Source organism: Balaenoptera physalus (genome assembly GCF_965194825.1).
Source record: "Balaenoptera physalus genome assembly, chromosome: 17".
Classification (NCBI taxonomy): Eukaryota; Metazoa; Chordata; class Mammalia; order Artiodactyla; family Balaenopteridae; genus Balaenoptera; species Balaenoptera physalus.
Window position 1 is genome coordinate 52,096,133 of NC_138895.1, and position 22,679 is coordinate 52,118,811.

General features: G+C 37.7%; 1 protein-coding gene across 3 annotated transcripts in view; it reads left to right on the plus strand.

Moving 5' to 3' along the window:
* Positions 1-22,679, plus strand: part of ATP6V1C1 (ATPase H+ transporting V1 subunit C1) — a 38,949-nt gene that overhangs the window by 3,058 nt on the left and 13,212 nt on the right. For 2 of the 3 annotated variants that reach the window (XM_082434329.1, XM_082434327.1), the window contains 5 exons: positions 10,802-10,972; positions 12,251-12,318; positions 18,126-18,211; positions 20,811-20,905; positions 22,457-22,548. In XM_082434329.1, the coding sequence (XP_082290455.1) occupies positions 10,841-10,972; positions 12,251-12,318; positions 18,126-18,211; positions 20,811-20,905; positions 22,457-22,548 (473 nt within the window). In that variant the 5' untranslated portion in view covers positions 10,802-10,840. Of the gene's footprint in view, positions 1-10,307; positions 10,383-10,801; positions 10,973-12,250; positions 12,319-18,125; positions 18,212-20,810; positions 20,906-22,456; positions 22,549-22,679 lie in introns of all 3 variants that reach the window. The other variant, XM_082434328.1, reaches the window with a different exon arrangement.

Sequence of the window (22,679 nt, forward strand, 5' to 3'; positions counted from 1 at the left end):
ATGGTGTTGTGGTCCAGTCACTGTTATAAAATAACAGCCTGAAAGAGAAGGGAAGTAACGTTTTGGGAGCCGTAAGTGTAGAATCAGGGAGTTGCCTGGCATGGAAGGAATTGTTTGCTCCCTGGGTCAATGTTGAGTTGCCTGTAGCAGAGAGAAAGTCTCTGGGCCCTCAGAAGGTTCTGATGATTCCTTTAGTAATGGGGGTACAGTGCCCTCCTTGCCTATCGATTCAGCTTGCTTTAGCAGAAATTGCAAGAGATTTTTAACATTGTGTTATGAGTTGTTACCTTTCTAGCTGGTTTCAGTTTTTATGATCAGCATCTATGCCTAAGTAAGGCTTGGTTCTTACACATTTATTTCTAGCCAACTGTAAAATAAAAAGATGGCAGTTGTTTATAAAATACATTAAAGATTAAATTGTCTTTCATATTTCAGTATATTTATGGCATGAAATTCAGGTAATCCTTAAAAGGATTATAGAGCATTTATAGGTACAGTTTCAGTTGAAAACAAAACAACACAAAAGTTAAGATTTATTTAAAGAAGGTGTGTGTCCTGATAATTTAAAAATTTCCTTCTGTGTGAATCACGAAAGTCTCTCTTGGAAGGTAAAATCCCCCATTGTTGTTGGAAACTTTTAAAACAAGTTTTATTGTGAGCAAGTCCCTCCCACAATCCCAGTTAAGATGCTTCTGTTTTGAAGGCTAGAATTTTAACATTCAGAGAGGAAACAGTTATTCTTACTCTTTATTTGTATAGTGTTAAAAATTTCTAGGGGAAGGATGTAGCAACTTTTTAAGATGAATGGATTGTGGTAAATGTTTTGCACTGATCAATTCTGTTAAAAGTTGATGTGTCACAATTGGAAGGCTATGTGATATTTCACTGATACCTGAGGTATGCCTTCTTGTGCTTGTTGAAATAAGTCACTTTAGTAAACAACTTGGTATTTTCAAGGACTGAAAAAGGAAGTTGTTTTGCATTTACACCACCTTCAGCCTTTATTGAGAAATTTAATTTACTGTGAAAGGTGGTTGCATTTCAGAGACTAAAATATTGGTTCCTTGAAAGCATTAAAAGGACTTAAGTATTGGAGCACTTATAGGGGTGCTGTACTGTTTTCTGTGGTTGCCCCTATCCTGGGTCAGGCTCATACCTTCATTTACAGAAGAAATGCTAGTTGCTGTTTGGGTTTATTGTCCCCACCTTTTGTGTTGTTGTGATAGTTACTACTTTACTCTTTTTATTTTACATTCAAATCACTTGCGGTAGGAAAATAATCCACCGCCTTTAAATTCTCATAAGTGGGCAATACAGTAATGAAATAAACAGTTTCAGAGCTTTGGACCCAGGATTTCCTTTCTTCTCTCTTTTCCTTCCTTCCATTTTGAAAAAGAGTTGTTACTGCTTTAAAAACAAAAAAATACTTATTGCAGTCAGACAAGATAGAAGTGTTTAAAAATTTTGACTAGTGTTTCTCTTGTGCCTCCAGTGTATTCTGCCTTGATTTTTTTTTTTTATCTTGTCATCTGCATTGTTTTCCTCCTACCTTTCCCTGCACACACAGACCTACCTACTCGTAGAGACCTACACACACATATACACCCACACACACACAAGTATAAGCTCCTTCAAGACAGGGAGTACATTTTGTTTTGCTTCTTACCACAGTTCTGGGAATTTAAGCACCTAAAACATTTGATGAATGATATGACCCTAACTTGAAAGCAGTTACAATCAAACAGATATTTGGGCGGAAAAAAACGTAAAATAGATGTCTGCTTTAATGCAGTCTGTTACATGGATTTCAGTGGACATGCGGGTTGAGGGAGAAATAGTTTGGGATTATATGAATGGATTTGGTGCATGGTTGGACTTGGTTGGGGAAATCTTTTTGTTAAGAGAATTTTGAGTTGGTTGAAATAGGAGGAGAGAGGTTGCTTTCTGCAAAATGGACTGTTGAGCAGAGGCAAGTAAGAAAGAGACTGCAAGCAGGCCTGAGGTAAAGATGGATAAAGGGAGGTCAGAACATTGTGAAGATAAGGCAGAAAAACTCAGACAAAGGACATTAGTAGTGATGACTGTGAAGAATGGGAGATTTGAATTTTATTTCTGAGCAGAAGCAGGACTAGGGGCATATGTTTTTGTGAGTAACTCAGCCTCCCATCACCTAGAGCAATGTTTTTAGTGCTGGAAAAGTTTTTCAAGAAGTTTTGGGAATGAATCCGGATTCTAACACTGTGGTCACAAAACCACCTATTTGTACGAAGGACATTAAAATCCTCTGTCTGTCCTTCATAAATGAAATAAAATTGTGTATTTCTTGAGCAAAGCAGTAGTTTACCCAGATTTCGTATTGTTCTGTACGTGATTTCATATATTGCTTTTCACTTTTTAAGTTTGTAAGCTGCCATAGAAAGCATGCAAAAAGTGCGTTCATGTATTTAAGGTTTCTGAACTCCATAGAACAAAAATCATTCCTGTATTATAGAACTAACAAGACTGCGTGATTCTTGATAATGATGGTATGACATTTAGCCATCTTATTAAGGAATATTTGCCATTTCTTGTAACATTTACTATGTAACTCACTATATAATCATGGAAATACCTATTTTACTATAGTGGTTCTGAAACCTGTCCGATAATCTGATTTATTTGAGGGACTTAGCAAGAAAATAGAAAAAAAAAAAAAAGAGTCCTGGGTCTTACCCAGTATAGATTCATGGAATATAGGAGCAAAAAAGGATCCTGGATATGGTAATCCAGTCCTCTCATTTTACAAATGAAATTTACGCAGACAATGATATGCAGAATTGGGATTAGATTCCAAGTCTTCATATTCTCAGTGCAGTGCTGTGGCCGTTACACTACGCTTCCTGAAGTTGGCATTTAGGTTCTTTTCTGACTGAAATTCCCAGTGAGTTAAAAAGGCTGTTTACCAACCTTGATCTCATACTTCAGACACAGCTACTACTAACCAGCTTTACTAACCAGCTTTGCCTTTATCTTTTGTATTTATATCCAGGGTTCTTTGTTGCCATGCCATTTAACGATCTCTAAACTTTTCAGTGTTTTCAAGTGTGAGGATATTGCCCCACTTTTTTTTTTTTTTAATGAAGTGTGTGGGGTTTTTTTGGCATTTACCTGTAGTAATTCATTAATAAAAAATTAGGAAACGAATATGCAGAGAGAATGAAAATGAACATTCATAATCCACTCCCAAGAGATAATCTTTAATAGTTTTTTTTAACAATTTAATGTTTATACCTATATATAGTCTTCTTTCTTAAAGCTGTGTCAGCGTTTTTATGGCTTTTGATTAACATTGACAAACTGCCTTCTAGAAATTGTCCCTTTTTAAAAAAGTTACAGAACTTTTTTGGGTTATCCTGTGATATATAATTATTTTAGATTGAGGAAATATTAATGATGGCAAGTTATTGTATCTTTATTAATGCTTTTAAGTGAATTTATATTTTATCAATCATGCGAGCATGCTGTCCATTTGCAAAATTAATGACACATATGTGTAAGACATTTATTCAAGCTACATCTGTCCTTTTTTTTTTTAAACAGAAATGAACATTTCTCCACCTTACTGCCAAAGCAGTGCTGCATTCTTCCCACACATAGTATTATTACAGTCTTTCTTTCAGCCTAGACTTGTTATATTTCTCATGTTCATTGTTGTTAATCCTGTTTTCTTTTAAATGTTAAAGCATGGGGCTGAGGGGTTGGGAGGTTGTGGTCGAATCCCTAGCAAAACCAAAAACTCAGGAACAATACATACAGCAAAACTAGAGGAGACTTCAGCTTCTGGCCAGCGTGGAATAACTGGTACCATACTTGCTTTCCCACCATAAACAACTAGAAAATTGGATAAAATATATGAAAAAACTGCTTCCAGTTATTGGGCAACAGAGGTAATACAGGAACCAAGAGACAGGAAACAAATGAAATGAGCTCTATAATCCCTCTGGCTTTCTGCCTGGAGTCACTCTCTGGACCATGGTTTAGAGGAGACCAAGCAGAGCATGTTGGTCTTGCTGAGTTGAGGAGACTTGGAGTTGGGGAAGGCTTATCTGGCTAGAATTTGTGGGTTGGATTGGCTGACAGGGGGGAGCTAGACAGAAAATCCACCATCTGTAAAGGAGTCTCTCTCTGTAGGAGGCCCGGCAAAGAATGACTAGAGAGCTTTAGACAGTTGCTAGAGCTCATGGGGCCAGAAGGCATATGAATACCTTATTGAATCCCTGGGGCATCCCATGGAATCCCCAGACGGTCAGATCTTAGTAGAAGGGCTACATTAGCTCTAGAGTAAAGCTTTAGACTTAGCCTAACAAAGTATAAAAACAAGCCTTGAAATGAAGCATGCTAAAGCTCAAGTAAGGTAACCATCAGAACAAAGCACAACATTCTTAAAAGGAAGAAAACAAAATCCAGTGATCAACAATCTAATGTTGTGAATTGTAAATATGCTCAGTGATTTAACAGAAAACATGAACATAATGAGGAAAGAGAAGTTTTAAAAGATGGAACTTATAAAGGTGAAAAAGACATCTAAAGCGAAAAATTCACTTCATGAGACAAATAGATTACTTTAAAGAAAAGGTCAGCCAGCTAGAAGATGTAGCAAGAAAGTATCCAAACTGAAGCCCAGAGAGGAAAACAATTTTAAAAAGTGAATGCAAGCTCAGTGACCTGTGGGACAATATCAGGTGGTTTAATATACATGCCATTTTTGTCTCAAAAAAAGGGAAAGAGAAGCAAGAAAGAAATTTGAAGAAAATAATGGATGAACGTTGAAAACTATAAACACAGATTCAAGGATCTCTCTGAACTCCAAACAGGATAAATCCTTGTGACCCTGAGGGTAGGCAGATTTTTCTTATGTCAGAAATCATATATTATAAAAGAAAAAGTCAGTAAACTGGACATCAGAATTGAAAACTTCTACTCAAAAGCACCATTAAGAAAGGGCAAGACATGAGAAAATACGTAAGAAATACACACACACACACACACACCTCTCAAATTGTATCAAGATCATACAAAAAATTCCTACAACTCAGTAAGATCAATGCAGCTTTTTAAAAAATTGGGCACAAGATTTGAATAGAAATTTCACAAAAGATTTGAATAGAAACTTCACAAAAGAAGATATACAAATGGTTGATAAGAACATGAAAAGATCCTGAACTTTGTAGTCATTGTGGAAATGTGAGATTCCCCTGCAACCCCCTGGAATGGCTGAAAATAAAAAGGCTGACAGCACTAAGTGTTGGTGGGCATGTGAAACAACTGGAACTGTGTATCTTGCTAATGAGAATATAAAATATTACATCTACTTTGGAAAACAGTTCGGTGGCTTCTTATAAAGTTAAATATATGCTAGTCATTCAACTCAGAAATTCCACTTCTAGATGGTTATCCAAGAGAAATGAATGTGTATTTTCACAAAAGCTTTGTAGAGGAATATTCATAGCACCTTTGTTGTTAATGGCCCCAAACCAGTAACCATCCAAATGTCTATCAACAGGTGAATGGATAAGCAAACCATTGTACATTCATGTCATGGAACACTAAGCAATAAAACAGAATGAACTGCTACTGATACACAGGCCATAGACAAATATCACAGACATGCTGAGCAAAAGAAGCCAGATATAAAAAAGTACGCAGTGTGCACTTCCGTTTACAATGAAATTCTAGATCGGGCCAAATGAATCTATAGTGTGACAGAAAGCAGATTGGCATCTGCCCAGGGCCAGCAGTAGGGTAGGGATTGACTGGGCCTGGGTGTGAGGGAAGGCTTTGGGAAGACAGAAATGTTCTTAATCTTGATTTTGGTGGTGGTTATACAGGTGTATATGTTTGTCAAAAACTCATCAAACTGTACTCTTGTAATGGGTGCATTTTATTGTATATAAATTATATTTCAATGAAATTGACTTTTTAAAAAATATGGAGGAAGTGAAGGGAGCGAACCAATTATAAGCCAGGTATTTTAACTTTATTATCTTAGTTAATCTTCACAGTTACTTATTCATTCAAGAATATTCAACAAATACTTTTTGAGGTTCTACATACCAGCCTCTGTACCAGGTACTGAGAGTACGGTTGTGAGCAAAAGCTATCATGGTTTCCACCTACCCTAATGCGCAGTTTATTTGGTAGAAAGACATCAATAAAAAGTGTTGCTCAGGGAAATACTTAAAAGGTGCTGTGAGAGCATATAATACATTCATCCTTAGCATGTAATATATGCACTCATATGATATATGACATGATATATATTGTAATATATATTTCATGTAATATATGAGGCATTTTCTGTGCCTTGGTTTCTTCATTTGTAACTACTATCCATGAGATATACCAAATGAGTTAATCCATGTAAAGTGTTTTGACTGGTGCTGGTAGATAGGAAGTGCACAATAAGTATTGGCTGCTATCTTGATGACATTTGACAGTTCTATTGATAGTTGTCTAATGTTGCAGAGGTACTGTGCTAACTCAGGGAACACTGGAGTAGGACCAGGTTTGGGGGAAGCCATTAGGAGTTTGACTAGAAATATTGGGTTTTTTTGGAGACATCCAGGTGGAGATGTCTTGTAGTCAGCTGTGGAGACTTGTTGGGTACAGCTCTAGATGCAGCAGAGGAGCCTAGGCTGGAGATACAATTTGGAATAGTGTTCAGCATCTAGACTGGAATTGCCTTGAGTATAAATAAGATCATCAGAAAGCAACTGTATACACACATATAAGAGAGGGACTTAAACCTTGATCTGAGTCTTAAGGAATGCCTTCTAAATCATTTTCTCTTTTGCTTAACATATGATTTGCCTATATTTATGCCTGACTTCCAATATACATGATGAAACAAAGGGAAATAATTAGGCATAAAAACAAGTCAGTTGAAGCAGTCAGCGGAAGTGGAGGTGTCCAGACCTTTGGTGAGATGATAACCAGTGGACACCAGTTTTTTTTTTTTTTTTTAAGTTTTTTTAAATTTAATTTAATTTATTTATTTATGGCTGTGTTGGGTCTTCGTTTCTGTGCGAGGGCTTTCTCTAATTGCGGCAAGTGGGGGCCACTCTTCATGGCGGTGTGCGGGCCTCTCACTATCGCGGCCTCTTGTTGCGGAGCACAGGCTCCAGACGTGCAGGCTCAGTAATTGTGGCTCACAGGCCTATTTGCTCCGCGGCATGTGGGATCTTCCCAGACCAGGGCTCGAACCCGTGTCCCCTGCATTGGCAGGCAGATTCTCAACCACTGCGCCACCAGGGAAGCCCTGGACACCAGTTTTGACTGTCTGTGTGGCTCAGAAAGGGAAATGTGTTTAACAACAGGGATTTCATTTTTTGACCTCGCCCCCCAAATATGTTCATTTGCAAAGATAGGGTATTTTTGGAACTGAGCATAACTTGTACTTCAGTTTCAAAGAGAAATTTTTTATGTAACTTGTTTAAGTGACAGGATAACAATGGACAAAAAAACAGGGATTTTGCAGAAGACTTATTGATGCTCTTCTCATAGGCAGTTCTTACATTTATCCTTAGATACTTAAGTCGCTTGTCTTTCGCATCAGACTCCTGTTATATAGTTTGCTTTGACCAGAGGATAGAAGAATTGAGGGCATGGCTTTGCCAAAAGTACCAACAGGTTCTTTCTCAATCCCTCTCTTTTATATTTCTATATTCACCTGTAAAATAACGAAAGACAAAGGCTTAGTAATCTGCAGCTTTACTGATTTTTAATTTATATACTACTCTAAGGTTAGGATTTGTTTTCTGAAAGACTAAATTAAAAAAAAAAGCTTTATAAAACATTTAAATATTTTTCTTGGCCCTTATTTTTTTTCTCTAATCAGACTTTTTGATTGGTTCAGAGTCATTGTTATAATTATATTTCATTTATTCATAGAACAAGCAAGGACTTATTCATAAAATCTCTTATTTATTCATAAAGTCCCTGCTGTTGGCAGGAATTGTATATGCTGGGTTTTTAGAGCATCAGAAAAGAAGGTATGATTCTGGCCCTTCAGGATTTCCCAGTCAGGTGGAGAGGAAAAGATGTTATGAAAAAAATGAGGCAGAATAGTGTGATAAATGCATAATAGTGGCATTTACAAGATAGTAAGTAAACAAGATATTTCCTATGCGGGACACTGGGAACAGCCTTTAGAGGCAGGATGGGACTCTAGTTTTGTTTAGAATTACCATGACATTATTTCATTTGATCCTGATGAAAGCTCAGTAGAGTCAGGCAGGTATTTATAAATGAGGAAATATGGTCCTCTTTCTATATTTCTTGAAATCCTTCGGAAATCTGCTGGCTGAAAAAGATTTTCTAGAACTCTAAGTGGTATGATAGTGACATCTACTGTAATAGCTCATATGGTTACAGTCTTTGAAGAAGCTGCAGTCTAGATAATTTAACAGTATCATAAGGAAGACCTTAACAGTTGATTCTGTCACCTGCCGTTTTGCAGGGAGAGGAGGTGATCTGCAGGTCATCAGATACTGTTTTTCTGGCCAGGCTGAGTGCTTTGTCTGGGCTTACCATCACTATTAATCCTGTGTTTAGTTTGTTGGCCATTTGAGAGAGTGCAGCTCTTAGTGCAGCCTTTTTAGTAATGTTGGAAAAAATCATCTTAGAGTACAATTCTTGAGATTCATTTAATACCACCATCTGTATTTTCACCAGTTTAACCTTTCTGAGTATGTTTTTAAATCTGTAAGTGGGGGACTTCCCTGGTGGTGCAGTGGTTAAGAACCCGCCTGCCAATACAGGGCACACGGCTTCGAGTCCTGGTCCGGGAAGATCCCACATGCTGCGGAGCAACTAAGCCCGTGCACCACAGCTACTGAGACCGTGTGCCACAGCTACTGAAGCCCGCGCGCCTAGAGCTCGTGCTCTGCAACAAGAGAAGCCACTGCAATGAGAAGCCCGCTCACTGCAACTAGAGAAAGCCCGTGTGCAGCAATGAAGACCCAATGCAGCCAAAAATAAATAAATAAATAAATTTATAAAAACAAAATCTATAAGTGGGGAGGATGATATGTATCTCGTAGAGGTGTTAGGAAGATTAATTGAAATAATAACGTATAAAACATTTAGAGTAGTAACTAGTACGTGGTAGATGCTCTTGAAATGGAAGTTAGAAAAAAATAAGAATATTGAATGGCATATATGTTCAGGTCACCTTCAATTGTGTACTGACCTGGTAGGATTACTTTATTTTTAAACATTTTTTTAGAATTTATTTATTTATTTATTTATTTATTTTTGGCTGCGTTGGGTCTTCAGTGCTACGTGCGGGCTATTCTCTAGTCGTGGAGAGCGGGGGCTACTCTTTGTTGTGGTGCGCGGGCTTCTCATTGCAGTGGCTTCTCTTGTGGCAGAGCGTGGGGTCTAGGAGCATGGGCTTCAGTAGTTGTGGCATGTGGGCTCAGTAGCTGTGGCTTGCGGGCTCTAGAGCGCAGGCTCAGTAGTTGTGGCCCACGGGCTTAGTTGCTCCACGGCATGTGAGATCTTCCTGGACCAGGGCTCAAACCCGTGTCTTCTGCGTTGGCAGGCGGATTCTTAACCACTGCACCACCAGGGAAGCCCGGTAGGATTACTTTAATTTCAGTTGCCTTTTGAAATTATGGAAGTCCATTGCGATTAACTATAATACTTTACATTTTAAAGGAAATTTAAATTTACAAAGTTCTTTCACATTCATTATTTGATTGATTATCAGGACAACTTTGTAAGATCGTTATCTTCTACCTAAGACTCCAAATTTCAGGAAAGGTTAAACAAGCAGTGGTAGTAGAAAGTTTATGGTGGTTCTAATGAAAGCATATTAAAGTAGAAATAATGACACTATTATATTATGAGTTCTTCTGTGTTTGTGTGCTTTACCTACTTAGATTCTGAGTAGATTTGGTTTTGGATTTTCTTTTTCTCTGCGCACGCGCGTGCGTGTGTGTCAGGGAGAGAGGGAAAAGGGGAGAGGGAGAAAGATTGTGGAAGAGGGTTGGTTGTGTCTTAATGGAACTCTGGAAAGGGAGATCCACAGCCTCTTAATTCAGATCCAATAGTGTTGTATTATGCATCCCTCCCGCCCCAAGTCATATTTTAAATAAGAGACTGATTTACAAGGTTGATTGGCAAGTTTTGTTTTTTGTTTTTTGTTTTTTGTTTTTGCAAATTTGTAAGCCTTTGATGGCCACTAAGTATATGCTAGGGATTGAGGAGATTCCCTTAGATTGAATATGGATGAAAATTAACCACCAATTTGGCTGACCTTGTAGGATTTGCTAAGCCAGATGTGGCAAATTTATTTGGTGGCTACTGTTCAAATGCATTGATTCAATTCTTTTTCAAAGGTAAGAGTTATGCATGCTTTTTTACTTCCTATTTTGGTTTTATGTTTTAAAAATTTAAGATAAACCTATAAATTTGTGACTCTCCCACCTTCTTTTGTGGAATGAAACTATTGGTGGCTGATATTTTGGGTAGTCTCACTTCTTGACTAACTCCCATTTTAGGATGTTTTGTAATTTAAAAAAATTATGTACTTCATGTATTAGGTCTTTATCATCTCTTTTTCCTAGTATCATAAATAAATCACCATTTACCATTTATATGGATTTATATCCAGGTAAGTAGATTTGACTTTGCTTAGGATTGTATGCCAGTGTTGAATTATTGACAGTTTTGCAACAGGCTATGCTTATCACTCTGAAGTAATTTAGAAACAAGTGATATTAAATGTACTTTTGGTTTGTTTTGTTTTATATTTCAGAGTCTCTATTGATTTTGGAAGAAATATCTGGTAACCAACATGACTGAGTTCTGGCTTATATCAGCTCCTGGGGAGAAAACATGTCAGCAAACATGGGAGAAATTGCATGCGGCAACTACGAAGAACAACAATCTTGCAGTTACTTCAAAGTTCAACATTCCTGACTTAAAGGTAAAACTGTGCTGTGCAAAATCGTTCATCATGAAGGAGAGGACAGTTGTCTCTGCTTACCTTTTGGTAGAAACGAGATATCCAGGTTCCTTCAAAAGAAAACTCTCATCTCTAGGGATTGGCATAATTTAAAACTTATTTGTTCTTTCTGATCTTCAAATTTTAGATAATAAGGAAATTGAGATGTCTTGAAGGAAACTACCAAAACAAAATAACATTTTTCCTAAACTTTTGTGCTTTTCTAAATTGTAATTTAAATTTTAATGAGAAATCTTATGAAAATACTCGATGTATTACTTAAATATGATTTTTAGAAGTGAAAAATCTTGGGACTGTGTATTCTTAAATATCACAGTGAATCCATTTTTCTGTTATTAAATTCATGTAATACTCACTGATGTTGTAAATGTTTTACCATTGCACCTCTTTAATTATACTTGGCAAATCTATCCTAGTTATTTAATCTAGTTTATCTATTTAACATTTATTAAACATCAGTAATCTAGCAGCCTCTAAGTGAAGCAGGCTGCCAGTAATCAGTTGACTGAACTTTTGTAAAGAATGGAAAAGATCATGATACTTATATTTTTCTGGTTAACCAAATGAGGCAGTTACATACAACACTCGTTTAAGAAATACTTAAAACCACTGGTTCTTAGTATTTTGGGACTTAACGAATTCCTTTGATACACTGATACAGACTGTGGACATTTCTTCCAAAACACGCTCATTTACACATGCACAGTTTTGAGTACAAATTCGATTACAGGGAATTCCCTCGTGGTCCAGTGGTTAGGACTGCATGCTTTCACTGCAGGGGCACGGGTTCAGTCCCTGGTCAGGGAACTAAAATCCTGCGTGCCATGCGGCGTGGCCAAAAATAATAATAATCATAAAGTTTCCTTTAAAAAAAAAAACACCACAATTTCAGTTACAGACGCTCTATGCACAGCTCTGGACCCCTGCTTATGAGCTGCTCTTGTAAACCATGACTTCAAATGATCCACTGCCACTGGGCAGGACCACCAGAGGCACAGGCCTGCTATTGTGGAATCTTCACATCTAAGTGGTGGTTGTGCCCATGAATTAGAGGATTATCTTGTACATATAAATAGCTTTGCAGTGTCTAGCAAACATTTTTTAACCACACTTGCATATTATGAAATAAAATATGGAGAACTTAAGATTTGCAGGCCCTTCAAATCAAGATGTTGTATTACCTTGTTTAAAAAAAACAGGATGAAATCTCAGTAATGAAATATTGTTTTTCCCTTCTAGGTTGGCACACTGGATGTCTTGGTTGGTTTGTCGGATGAACTGGCTAAACTGGATGCATTTGTAGAAGGGTAATGTAGTTATATGCATAGGCTAGAGCAAAATGAGAGTCACTATTAGGCTACCTGGGCATTGGGTTTATTATCACATGTGTATTCTGCTTATTGGAATGGTTTTAGAAAACAATGACTTTTTTTTTTCTTTGTAAATCAACTTTATGAAGATACAATTAACGTACAATAAAATACACCTGTTTGACGTGTGAAAATGGTGACTCCTTTTAATTTTTTTTTTTTAAGAAATTCACGTTCTTTTATTTATTTATTTATGACTGTGTTTAGTCTTCGTTTCTGTGCGAGGGCTTTCTCTAGTTGCGGCAAGTGGGGACCACTCTTCATCGCGGTGCGCGGGCCTCTCACCATCGTGGCCTCTCTTGTTGCGGAGCACAGGCTCCAGACGCGCAGGCTCAGTAATTGTGGCTCACGGGCCCAGTTGCTCTGTGGCATGTGGGATTTTCCCAGACCAGGGCTCGAACCCGTGTCCTCTGCATTGGCAGGCAGATTCTCAACCACTGCGCCACCAGGGAAGCCCTCCTTTTAATATTTTTTTTGAGATATAATTTACATGCTAGGCAGTTCACCTACTTCAAGTGTACAATTCAGTGATTTTTCATATATTCACAGAGTTGTGCAGCCATCACCACAATCAATTTTAGTACATTTTCATCCCCCTGCCACTATCATAAACATCCTGTTTCCATTAGTAGTTACTCCCTAACCCCCGCTGCCCACTAACCTACTTTCTGACACTATACCTTTGCTTTTTGTGGACATTTCATATAAATGGAATCATACAATATGTGGTCTCTTGTGACTGGCTTCTTTTCCTTAGTGTAATGTTTTCAAGGTTCATCTGTGTTGTAGCATGTATCAACATTTAATTTCTTTTTATTATCAAATAATATTACATTGTGTGGATATACTGCATTTTGTTAATCCATTCATCAGTTGATGGATATTAAGGTTGTTTCCATTTTTTGGCTCATATGAATAATACTACTATGAATGTTTGTGTACAAGTATTTGTGAGCTCATGTGTTTTCATTTCTCTTGGGTATGTACCTAGGAGTGGAATTGCTGGGTCAATGTAAGTGTACTTTTAACATTTTGAAGAACTGCCAGACTGTTTTCCAAAGTGGTTGTACCATTTTACAGTCTCACCAGCAGTGTACGAAGGTTCTAATTTCTCCACATTGTTGACAATACTTGTTACTATCCATCTTTTTGATTATAGCCATCCTGGTGGATATTAAAGAGAATTTCATTGTGTTTTTTAAAAAATTATTTATTTATTTATTTATGGCTGTGTTGGGTCTTCGTTTCTGTGTGAGGGCTTTCTCTAGTTGCGGCAAGTGGGGGCCACTCTTCTTCGCGGTGCGCGGGCCTCTCACTATCACGGTCTCTCCTGTTGCGGAGCACAGGCTCCAGACGCGCAGGCTCAGTAGTTGTGGCTCATGGGCCTAGTTGCTCTGCGGCATGTGGGACCTTCCCAGACCAGTGCTTGAACCCGTGTCCCCCTCATTGGCAGGCAGACTCTCAACCACTGTGCCACCAGGGAAGCCCTTCATTGTGTTTTTGATTTGCATTTCCCTGATGGCTAATAACGTGTTAAGCATCTTTTCATGTGTTTGTTAGCCATTTGTGTTTCTTCTTTGGAGAAATGTCTGTTTGAATCCTTTGCCTGTTTTTTAATTGGCTTATTGGTCATTTGATTATTGACTTGTAAGAGTTGTTTATATATTCTAGATACAACTCTCTTATCAGATGTGACTTGCAAATATTTTCTCCCATTCTGTCGGTCGTCTTCACTTTCTAGATAGTGTCCTTTGAAGCACAAAACATTTAATTTTAATGTCCAATTTATCTCTTTTTTGTTGTTGCTTGTGTTTTTGATGTTGTATGGAAGAAAACATTGCCTAATCCAAGGTCACACAGTTTTATGTCTGTATTTTCTCTAAGAGTTTTATAGTTTTAGTTTTTACGTTTAGGTCTTTGATCCATTTTGAGTGAATTTTGTATATGGTGTAAGGGAGAAGTCCATGGTCATTCTTTTGCATGTGGATATCCAGTTGTCCATTTGTTGAAAAGACTATTCTCTCTCCATTGAACTGTCCTGACACCCTTGCAGAAATCCATGGAACATAAATGTAAGGGTTCATTTCTGGACTCTCACTTGTATTCCATATTCCTGTCCTTATGCCAGTACCACATTGCCCTCTTTACTGCAGCTTTGTAGTAAGTTTTGAAATTAGGAAATGTGAGCTCTCCAACTTAACTTTGTCTTTTTCAAGATTATTTTGGCTGTTTGGTTCCTTTCATTTCCATTTGAATTTTAGGAACACCATGTCAAATATCTGCTGAAAGTCAGCTGGAATTTTAATGGGGATTGTGTAGAATCTGTAGATAATTTGAGCAGTATTGCCATCCTGACATATTAGGTCTTTGATTCATGAACATGGGCTGTTATGCCATTTATTTGAAGATTTATTTGGTGATGCTTTTGTCTTCAAAATTCAGTTACATTAGAAGATTTTTCTAGGCTACAGGTTTAGTCACTTGAAATTCAGTTACTGTGTATTTTAGCTGAAGATGGGTATGGGATCCTTAATAACTTTCTGAATTTTGATTAATTGACAGACTCAGTCTACAGTCCCTTTGACTCTTGACGTACAGAGCTTTCTAAATACTTAGGGCTTAGGTAAATAGGTATAATTTGTAAAAAACCAGAATTTTGGAGAATCTTAGAAATGTACATCTGATTAAAGCTTTAAGGGAACAGACCTGAATAGAGGGGAACTTATTCTCAAAATCTGTGCAGAAGTGTTTTCTTGTTTATGCTGTTATGCTTTTCTGAATTGATAGAACCACCATAATGCAGTACTCTGGTAGTAGAGGCTGAGGTGTTGCAGAGAGATCTTTTGACATAACAACATGTGGTAAGTAAATAAATAGACCTAAAGATGTACTCATGAGGCAAAAGGCCAGTTGGGGGCCAGTTTTACAGTAGATTATGCAAGAGATATTGAAAACGTCAGCTAAGGGCAGGCACTAGGCAATAAAAATGGAAAAGAGAGAATGAAAGCAAAAGTAACAAACTGCTTTTAGGGTTAATAATTCCATGCATTCAGTAGAGCAAATGTGAAAATAATTTTTGATGATAGTCTCAGTTCTTACCATCAGTCAGTTTTTTGTCTCTTGGTTTCTTTTTTTTTTTTTTTTTTTTTTTTAAAGGAATTCCTTTATTTTTATTATTTATTTTTATTTTTAGCTGTGTTGGGTCTTCGTTTCTGTGCGAGGGTTTTCTCTAGTTTTGGCAAGCGGGGGCCACTCTTCATTGCGGTGCGCGGGTCTCTCACTGTCGCGGCCTCTCTTGTTGTGGAGCACAGGCTCCAGACGCGCAGGCTCAGTAGTTGTGGTTCACGGGCCCAGTTGCTCCGCGGCATGTGGGATCTTCCCAGACCAGGGCTCGAACCCGTGTCCCCTGCATTGGCAGGCAGATTCTCAACCACTGCGCCACCAGGGAAGCCCTGTCTCTTGGTTTCTTGATTATAGGTTTTTAATTAAGTAAACTTTTCATGGTCGCCCCCCCGAGGTGATTGTCCTTTCTGCGGTCCCACCAGCCTCATTGCAATGTTAGGTCATGACAACGAAGAGGACAGTGAGAAGGGAGGTTCCTGAGAATATAATTATTAACACTTACTTAGATCCTTATTAATCACCTCAGTAGCTCTCTAGATCTTTCTTTAAATCATCAGTGGGATGTTCTGAGTATAGTTTAAGGTTTGCGCACATTTTTTAGGGAAGTAAGTATTTAGGGCAAATGCAGTTCATTTGGTCAGAAGCATTGCAAGTTGCCTATGCAGTTTGTCAGCTATTCTTTTCTGCACTGTTACGCAATCTTGTCTCTATCAGTCTTCCTGAAAGATATGAGGAATTTAAAAATCATATGGTTGTTACACCTTGGTAGAATTGACAGATGCTAGCTTAATGACTGAGTGTTCCAGTTTTTAAAGTCTGAACATTGTGGTGGAGTAAATTATAGTTTATACTTTTTCAGTAATCTAATCATTAGAGCAGTTTGTTTGTTTGTTTTTTTTAAGGTCACCATGTGTCATGGATACTCCTCTAGAGATGCATAGGGAGATTGTCAAGGTCTGAGTTATGGGATGTTAAGTTGATAAATTTGACACCAGGCAGTTCTATACTCTGAACTATTTCTGTGGTAAACATGCACATTTTTTAAAAAAATTGAAGTATAGTTGATTTACAGTGTTGTGAACATGCACATTTTTGAAAGTTCATAGCAGATGGTTCTGTTTACAAGATGCTCGTTAACTTATATGGGAATAATGGTTTGTCTTCTTTGAAGGAATGGGTGAATTTTGGAGACACAGCCAAGTGTATGGACAAATCCCAAGTTAAACATGTTGAAGACTTACGGCTTACATCATTTTTTTCTGAATTTGTTCCACTTTCTTAGGTTTGAGGTCATTCTGCATAGGATTGTCATTCAAATTTTTCCTTCTGTTGCTTTTTTCTGGCCCTTATTGGTTCATGTTGCAAGAGTTTCTTAATTTGTCTTCCAGTTTACACTCCCTGCTGTTGAGCACAAAGTCATTGGAGAAATTGTCCCAAGTCCTGTTTTGACCATATTACACTTCTCCCTAAAGACTGACATCAGAGGCAATCTACCTGCAGTCTGGCCCCAGCCGGCCGTCCTAGCACAAACTCCTTTCTCCTGAGCACGACACTCCCGGCAGTCTGGACCCCTCATCATTCGTTGCTTTTCTTATCTCTCTGGATCTTGACTCATATGATGCCCTGTGGCAAGAATATACATTCTTCCCACCTAATCAGCCTTTCAAAACCATTCCTGTTCTTCATTGCCCTGCTCCTGATCCATTATGCTTTTTTGATTACAGTAGCTGGAAGTGAATTCTTTTTCCTTTATGCGTTTCTGTCTGTAGCCTGGTCATCTCAGCTGGCGCTCATCACAGATGGCTTTGTATTTAGTCATCCGTCTTTTTTGGTATCTCTCCATTTTGATTGTAAGCAATGGGAAGCTAGATTTTTGTCTGGTATACTTTTGTATCCCACCCACGGCCCAGAGGCAGACAAGGAATGGGGGAAAGAACACCAGACTCCAGAGTCAAGACACCACGTTTTTAGTCACAGCTCTGCTGGGAACTGGTTTTGTGAGTTTTGGGGCTAAGTCACTTACTCTCTTTATACCTGGGGGTGTCTTTATTTATAAAGTGAAGGGATCGACAAGGTGATATGCAGGTGCCTCAGTAGTTTTGGCACCATGGTTTCCTCTTTAGCATTGTTTCTCTCAAATAGTAGATGCTCAATAAATAGTTAATGAATAAATAGTGTAGGACTGCATTCTTCATTGTTACCGTTGCTTGTATTCTATTGCCTGTGGGATCCCTTTTGTCCTAAGGGGAAGCACATAACTGGTGAATGAAAGCTCCTGCTTCCCCCTTTGTTTCTGCAGTGCAGTGAGATCTGTTGCCCAGTTTTTCAGCTTATTCTCGGTAGCTTTCCACTACTTTCTTTCCAGACTTGGTAAACATGTTGCATGTGGTCTCCTTAAAACTACAGTTACTCAGTTGAGTTTGACATATATAATAAGATCTTGGTGCTTTTTGTCCTTACAACATTATTTTAGAAGTTAGGACCCATTTGTTCTATATTACACAGATAGTGTAATTGGAACAAATAGAGTCAAATTCGTGTCTTTATGTAATGTGTTCATTGTATAGCATGGAATTTAGGTTGTTTTCCTGAAAGTGATTGTTGATTTTTTTTCTCCCAAGGGTGGTTAAGAAAGTGGCTCAGTATATGGCTGACGTACTGGAGGACAGTAAAGATAAAGTTCAGGAGAATCTGTTGGCCAACGGAGGTAAGCTAATGTTTCATGATTTGAAATTGATTTCTATAAAGTGAACGACTTAAAAAAGGTTTATAGGTAAGGATATTAAATGCAATAGAAAGCCATTAAAATAGAATGATTACTACTGAATTTGGTGATATTGCCAGTTACATTCTTTCCTCTGAAACACAACCTCTCATAAGACAATCCTACATAATATATAATATAGTTTATGATATGGATCCTTCCAAAAGCAACATTATAAAGATTTACCTTAGTTCTTTCCAGAATCTATTTGTCAACTCCCATTAACAACTGTGTTTCCAAGTATGTCTCTCAGCATTGTTCCAGTTGAATACTTGTTTTCTCTAGCTTTTTGTGTTTAATAGCATCCAACTGCTAAAGCCTTAAAATAAAAATTATTAATTTTATTGCAGAGTAATGCCTCCTCCCTTCAGATTTGAATGTGACATTTCTTTAGTACCCATAGAATAGTCTACCACCGACCTCTCTATAGCTAGAAACTAGTATTTACGTAGAGTTTGCTCTATGTAATAATGGCTTTATAAAGATGGTTTCAACCGCATTGTTGTCATTTGTACTTGCATTTGTTGTTTTCTCCTGAAATATCACTTTAGCACTTGCTTCATTTTCAATTAGGCTGATCTTTAGTGATATGTCATTATAATAAGAAACAACCCTTTCCTTTCTTTCTGTCCTATATTGCCTACTGTGATAAATAAAGGTCACTGATGTGACTTGGTTAAATTAACGTTTGTTAAGTAAAGCCCTGGGGTGTCATGGGTTGGTGAGCCACGGTTCAACAAAAGACCACAAAGGAAAGAGAAATAGAGAAGTTTATTACTCACAGGTCCTGGAGGAAGGGGGCAAGGCAGGGAGGTCAAGGCGGGGTGCCGGCAGAGAGAGAGCGGCAGGACCTGGGGCACATGCCTTTATTAGGGTCCGTGGGTGGAGTGCTTTGGGGTTCCCAAGCCAAGTCCAGGTTGGTCGATTCAAACCAAAAAGAAGGGTTTCGGTTAACTTCGAGGGGGTCTTATCTAAAGGGTACACTAGCAGGGGAGGCCCTGGGCAGCAGCAGAGAGCGCTTATCATAGGCTCATATCAGGGAAATCATATCAGGAGCTTACATCTACTTGTGATTGCAGGCTGTTATCTAGTATAGCTTCTAGGCCCCTGTAGGCCACTTGGCCACACAGAAATGGATCCTGAGGCAGCAGTATGGAGATGTGGCTAAACTCTCAACAGTCACTGTATTTTAAATCCAGTGTCTCTCTAATCTCATTTCTTCTCCTTGCAAATAATAGATGCTCAGAAGTACTTAATCAGTAAAAAAAAAAAATTTAATAATTTATTTTTACTCTTTGCTAATAATAGCGATCCTGAGCTGCTTACTGTGTCTGTTAACGTGCGGCTGGGGCAGGACGAAAGTTAGGTGTGTTAACAACTTAGGTGCCTTCACTGGTCTCTAGGTACCTGATGAACTAAGGTGGTCAGTCTGCGAGGCCAAATGGGGGATGACAGTCTAGGGGGCATTGCATCCAAAACTGCTTTTGGAGATACCATCTGTTTTGTTGACTCGCTGGTATTATGTAGGGAGAAGTTGAGGAGAGAAGTTATTTTGGTATGAATTACTTTTGCCAGTTAACCATAATTGACATTTGGTTTCCCTGACCTTGATCCCATCAGACTTGAGGAGTAAAGTCATCTTGACTACCACACTTCCAGGGAATTAGTGGTTGAGTGTCTCTTTGGCTCTGCATTTCTTATTCTTGTCATTTGAAAGTGAAAAGGTCCATCTTTTGAAGATTACTGAAATATAGACTCCTAGAAACAGTCATCACAAGGTTTTAACAGACAAGTTCATTTTCAATTTGTTTGGGTAAGTTGCAAAGAAAGAACGTACTTTTGTCAAATTCTACTTCTTGAGACAGTTTGAAGTAGTATTTTTTTTTAATATACTATTTTTAAAATTATTTTATTTTATTTATTTTTGGCTGTGTTGGGTCTTTGTTGCTGCACGCGGGCCTTCTCTAGTTGAGGCGAGCGGAGGCTACTCTTCATTGCGGTGCGTGGGCTTCTCATTGCTGTGGATTCTCTGGTTGCAGAGCACGGGCTCTAGGTGCGCGGGCTCAGTAGTTGTGACACGCGGGCTCTAGAGCACAGGCTCCGCGGCATGTGGGATCTTCCCGGACCAGGGCTCGAACCCGTGTCCCCTGCATTGGCAGGCGGATTCTTAACCACTGTGCCACCAGGGAATCCCCTGAAGTAGATTCTTAATCTTTTTGTGTCTCTTCCTTCTACATATGAGGCATATCATGGGTATGTACATATTCCATTTATTAAGTCATCAGATTAGAAAGGAATATTTTAATATATATTAAATTTTGAGTAAGGAGAAGAGATCCAGTCAGATTACAAGGTAAAAATTTTGATTAATCCATGTTACTTAATACAGTTCCACGTTTACTTAACCAGGACTCTTCACAAATGATGACATCTTTACTGATTTTCTTAATGCCAGTTTCAGCACTAAAACCTATTACTGTGTAGCAAACTATAAAAAATTCTATTGCTTCTCCTCAGTAATTAATTTCTTCCCTTATTTCAGTTGACTTGGTTACTTATATAACAAGGTTTCAATGGGACATGGCTAAATATCCAATCAAGCAGTCCCTGAAAAATATTTCTGAAATAATTGCCAAGGTAAGATAAAAAATGATACAGGTAGGACACATTGATTTATAGTGGCTTTATTTATTTTATAAGTATTTAGTTATTAAATACTTTAATTTAGGTTTTGACAGGGCAGCTTAATTATATGTGACTTACTACAATTTTACTAAAAAAAAAAAGTGTCAAAAAAGGATAACACTTTCATGTGTACATTATCCAAATTGTGTAGTTTATTTAGGTAGTTAAGTTAAATGTTGCATCAACAATGTTTGAATAAGAAAAGTAACTTTAAAATTTTATAGTTATTTATATAAATTTGAAGTGTAATTGAGATCACATAGAACAGGAAGTTGGGATAAGAGATTTATGAATCATTCAGATGTATGATAATGGTCACTTAAGTATGTTTATGTACAGTACTGATTCAGATTAAACTTTATGGGTTCTCTGACACCTTCCTTTCTGATGTTCAGTGTTGATTCTCTACCCTGAAAAACTGCCTGTATTCTTGTACCACATGATTTTATGTACAGTTTCAGGGAGTCCACAGGTGTTAAAGCCCATCCATGAATTCACTGAATTAAGAGCTCCTTTTGTGTTTCAAAGTCCTTGAGCTTGAGAGAAAAATGTAAAAGTCTTACCTGAAACTATAATGAGGCAGTAGACAAGGACCTATTAATTGTTTGACAACATTTCTATGACCTGGCTAGGATGAAAAGTATGGTTTAAATCATCTGGACAGACTTCCTTGGCTCCCACTGGCTTTATTTGTACGTTGTGCTCTATGGTTAAATGTAAATGAATAGCCTATCAAGGATTTTAACTCAAGTCATCATATAATTTAATGAAAATGAGTAGTCAGATAATATAAAGTGGTGCTCTTACTATGACTGAGCCTTGTTTTCTTTTGATCCTTATCAAGGATTTAGTCGTCTTCTTCCTGATACTATTACAGTTGAGGAAAGAGGCTCAGAGAGGTGAAGTAGTTTACCCCAGTGCTACACAGCTGATGATGGTAGAGCTGAGTTGAAATTAGTTCTTCAAATGTTAAATCTACTGCTTTGTGTTTTCTCCCTAAGTTGTTAGTAGTTTTAATCACCTTTTTGAAAAATCAGCTTGTGTAACATTTATAAATAAATTCAAACATAATTTTAATTTTATTGCAAAAATATTTTGTGGAAGCGTAGTGGTGTTGTGAACAGCAAAACTCTATGTGATTTAGTTCCTTTACAAATTAATCCTTGAGACTTGCGTTTTAAAGCCTTTTAATTAGTCATCTCTGTAACCAGTGGGCTAGATTCCATTTACATGGTTTAAGAAGTAATATAGTAACAATAATTAAAATACATGTAGACTAAAACATTATCTTTAATAGAAAAGATTATATGAAAATTACCATAGTTATTAAAAATGAAGTAGGTTTTTTTTTAATGACCTTTAAAGCCATGCTTTTAAAATAATAGAATATTTTTACATCAGGAACTAGTGGTGTTTTGTTTTTTAAAGTTTAAGCACAGCTACTTTGTATTAGTAGAGGCAGGTTTAGGAAAATTTTCCCTTTTTCTCTTTTTCTCTTTAAAGGGAGTGACTCAGATTGACAATGACCTGAAATCTCGAGCATCCGCATATAACAACCTGAAAGGGAATCTTCAGAATTTGGAACGAAAGAATGCGTAAGCATGTCAAGTATATGTAAATAATTAAAAATTGGGAGGGACTTCCCTGGAGGTCCAGTAGTTAAGACTCTGTGCTTCCACTGCAGGGGGTGCAGGTTCAATCCTGGTCAGGGAACTAAGATTCCGCG